The 3,277-nt window shown below is 44.6% G+C and overlaps 1 protein-coding gene across 1 annotated transcript in view; it reads left to right on the top strand.

The window, feature by feature from the left end:
• The window catches only part of ZSWIM5 (zinc finger SWIM-type containing 5), a 264,541-nt gene that overhangs the window by 206,964 nt on the left and 54,300 nt on the right, over positions 1-3,277 (top strand). The window contains exon 5 of the mRNA XM_007450379.1: positions 1,798-1,948. Within this exon, the coding sequence (XP_007450441.1) occupies positions 1,798-1,948 (151 nt within the window). The remainder of the gene's footprint in view (positions 1-1,797; positions 1,949-3,277) is intronic.

The raw sequence follows: 3,277 nt of genomic DNA, 5'->3' as shown, positions 1-3,277 counted from the left end.
TCTGAATGTGTAGGGTAGGAACTCAAGGGATTCATTTCATCATTTCCATTCCTCACAGGTGCCCCTGACCCCACAGCTGGGGCCAGCATTGATGATGAGAACTGTTGGCATTTGGACGAGGAACAGGTGAAAGAACAAGTGAAGCTCTTTCTCTCCCAGGGTGGTTACTATGGCTCTGGAAAGCAACTCAATTCAATGTTTGCCAAGGTAAGATATGAAAAGTTTTTTTTTTTTTTTTTTTGAGTAAACTGGGCTCACCACACTTCTGGCTTCATGTGTTGTAGCTAGCTCACTTGACCTACCTGTACTGAATGCTTGAAAACTAACTGTGGGGAGGGGAGCTGAGCAGAGCAGACTTGAGCAGGTTGCATCCAGGGACCCCTACTGCCTCACCCTGGCAGTCCTCTTCCTTCTGCTCAGCTCTCTAAGTGAGTTAGCATTCCTGGGGGGATTAGTAATGAAGCTACCTTCCCTCTGCTTTGAACCCAAGGCTGCCCATGAGGCTTTAAAGAGACTTAGTATTTTGGAACTGGGGACTCTCACAGCAGGCTTTCTCTCTATTTTTTTTTTCTTAACACCTTTAGTGAAATATAAATCACATAGAATAAAATTCACCCATTTTAAAAAGTGTACAATTCAATGGTTTTTAATATATTCACAGATATGTACAGCTATCACCACAGTCAACTTTAAAACATTTTCATTATCTTAAAAAGAAACCCCATACCCTTTACCTATCACTCCCCTATTCCCCATGCCCCACTCCCCCAGCCCTAAGCAACCACTAATCTACCTTCTGTCTCTATAGATTTCCATATTCTGGACTGGCTTCTTTCTCCTGGAATAGTATTTTAAAGTATTTAAAAACATACATCCATGCTGTAGCATGTGTCAGTACTTCATTCCTTTTTATGGCCAAGTAATATTCCATTATATGGATACCACACTTTTTGTTTATCCATTTGTCTGTTGATGGGCATTTGGATTGTTTCCATTTTTTAGCTATTATAAATAATGCTGCTATAAACATTCTTGTACAGTGTTCCTGTGTGGACATATATATTTTCATTTCTCTCTAGGAGTGGAATTGATAGGCTATATGGTAGCTCTGTGTTTAATCATTTGAGGAATTTCTAGACTGATTTCCAAAATGGCTACATCATTCTACATTCCCGCCAAACAATGTATGAGGGTTCTGATTTCTCTATATCCTTGCCAACACTTATTACCTGGCTTTTTTTTTTTTTTTTAATTTCATTTTTCCTATTATTATTTTTTTAAGATATTTATTTAGTTTTGGCTGCATTGGGTCTTCGTTTCCGTGCGAGGGCTTTCTCTAGTTGTGGCAAGCGGAGGCCACTCTTCATCGCGGTGCGCGGGCCTCTCACTATCGCGGCCTCTCTTGTTGCGGAGCGCAGGCTCCCGACGCGCAGGCTCAGCAGTCGTGGCCCACGGGTCCAGCCGCTCTGCGGCACATGGGATCCTCCCAGACCGGGGCCCGAACCCGTGTCCCCCGCACCGGCAGGCGGACTCCCAACCACTGCGCCACCAGGGAAGCCCCTGTCTGGCTTTTTGATTCTAGCCATTCTTGTGAGTGTGAAGTGGTATCTCATTGCCCACAGCAGGCTTTCTTGATACATGCAAAGAACTTACATACAGAACAAGAGGCCTTCTTTTTGGCTCTTTGGATATGCTGTGCTTAGTTACTTCATCTTCTCCTCCCCCTCCTCCCCTTCTTTCTCCTCCTACTTTGTCATGATGTGCAGTCACCAATTCTTGCCCCTCCTTATGTGTCAGGTTCGAGAGATGCTGCGGATGAGAGATTCCAATGGAGCCAGGATGCTGACGCTAATAACTGAGCAGTTTATGGCTGACCCACGACTCACACTCTGGAGGCAGCAAGGAACAACCATGACAGATAAGTGCAGGCAGCTCTGGGATGAGCTAGGTAAGTCCGCATATCTCAGAGAAGTGCTATGTCTATCCTATCAGCTTGCCCCCTGGCAATAGTGTTAGTGAACACTTGCCATCAGTCATTACATGGATCTTGCTAAGTGAACTTTAGCCCAATTGGCAGAAGATATAGGCTCTACAGAGGCTACCCAGAGTAATTCTGAACTCACTTGTGTTTCTTCCACAGCATTGTGCTTTGCTATTGACATCTGCATTCTGTTCCAGTTGTTACCACATAGAAGCCTTTGGTGAGAGAAAACCTTTTGCCTTGGCTTCTGTTCCATGGCATTAGCCTGGCTCTCCAGATACTTACCAAATGCACTTTTCTTGCTTTCCCTGGGTCTGCTTTTCTTTATCACCCCCAGACAAACCTCTTAGACATAAGGCAGTTTCCAAGACTTGGGCCTTGGACTTCTATTCTTTCTCTATACTCTTTTGAGAACTCTTTTTTTTTCAATAGCATGGCTTCAGAGTTTCCTTTATGATGATCTCATCCTCATCTTTTTTCCACTTATCTGAGTTCCAGTCTCATATTAGCAGCTGTCCTATGACCATTTCTACTGAAAAAAAATCTCCTGATCACCTCAAACTTGAGGAACCCAAAAATGAAATCAGGGCTTCTGTGAAAAGACATTTCCCTGAACCTGGCATTGGCACCACCATTTCTTACTCTACCAAACTTGTTGTCAAGCACTCATTTTTTGTTCATTCCCTACATCCAGTCACCAAATTAATTTGATTCCTTGACCTTCAGAATGCAGTTTAGTGTCCATTCACACTTTTTACTTCCCATCACCACTGATCTGGTTGAGGGCCTTGGGACTTTTAGATTAAATTAGACCTGTGGCCTCCTGACTGGCTTCTCTGTTCTAGATTCTTCTCATCAAGGCCATCTACTTTAGTCATTATTTGTCTTTATCATTCCCCTATTCCAAGGCTAGTTTTGCAGGGCTAATACTCAGCTCCTCCCCCTGTTTGCAGAATCCTCCATACTCTGAACTCACTATCCAGTCATGGCCCCTCTCTTGGGTTATACTGGAAAACTTCCATATGACATATTCTAAAAGTTCTATTATAGCTTCTCCATACTCCCTCCAGCCCAGAAAGAAACGACAAACTTTCCACTCATACAAAATAGCACACGAAAAAAACTAAAGTTTAGGGGCTTCCTTGGTGGAGCAGTGGTTGAGAGACCGCCTGCCGATGCAGGGGACACGAGTTCGTGCCCCAGTCCGGGAAGATCCCACATGCCGCGGAGCGGCTGGGCCCGTGAGCCATGGCCGCTGGGCCTGCGTGTCCGGAGCCTGTGCTCCGCAGCAGGAGA

Source organism: Lipotes vexillifer, unplaced genomic scaffold (assembly GCF_000442215.2).
Source record: "Lipotes vexillifer unplaced genomic scaffold, Lipotes_vexillifer_v1.1 scaffold961, whole genome shotgun sequence".
Taxonomy (NCBI): domain Eukaryota; kingdom Metazoa; phylum Chordata; class Mammalia; order Artiodactyla; family Lipotidae; genus Lipotes; species Lipotes vexillifer.
Note: the sequence above shows the minus strand (reverse complement) of the source record. Positions and strands in the feature narration are given on the sequence as shown.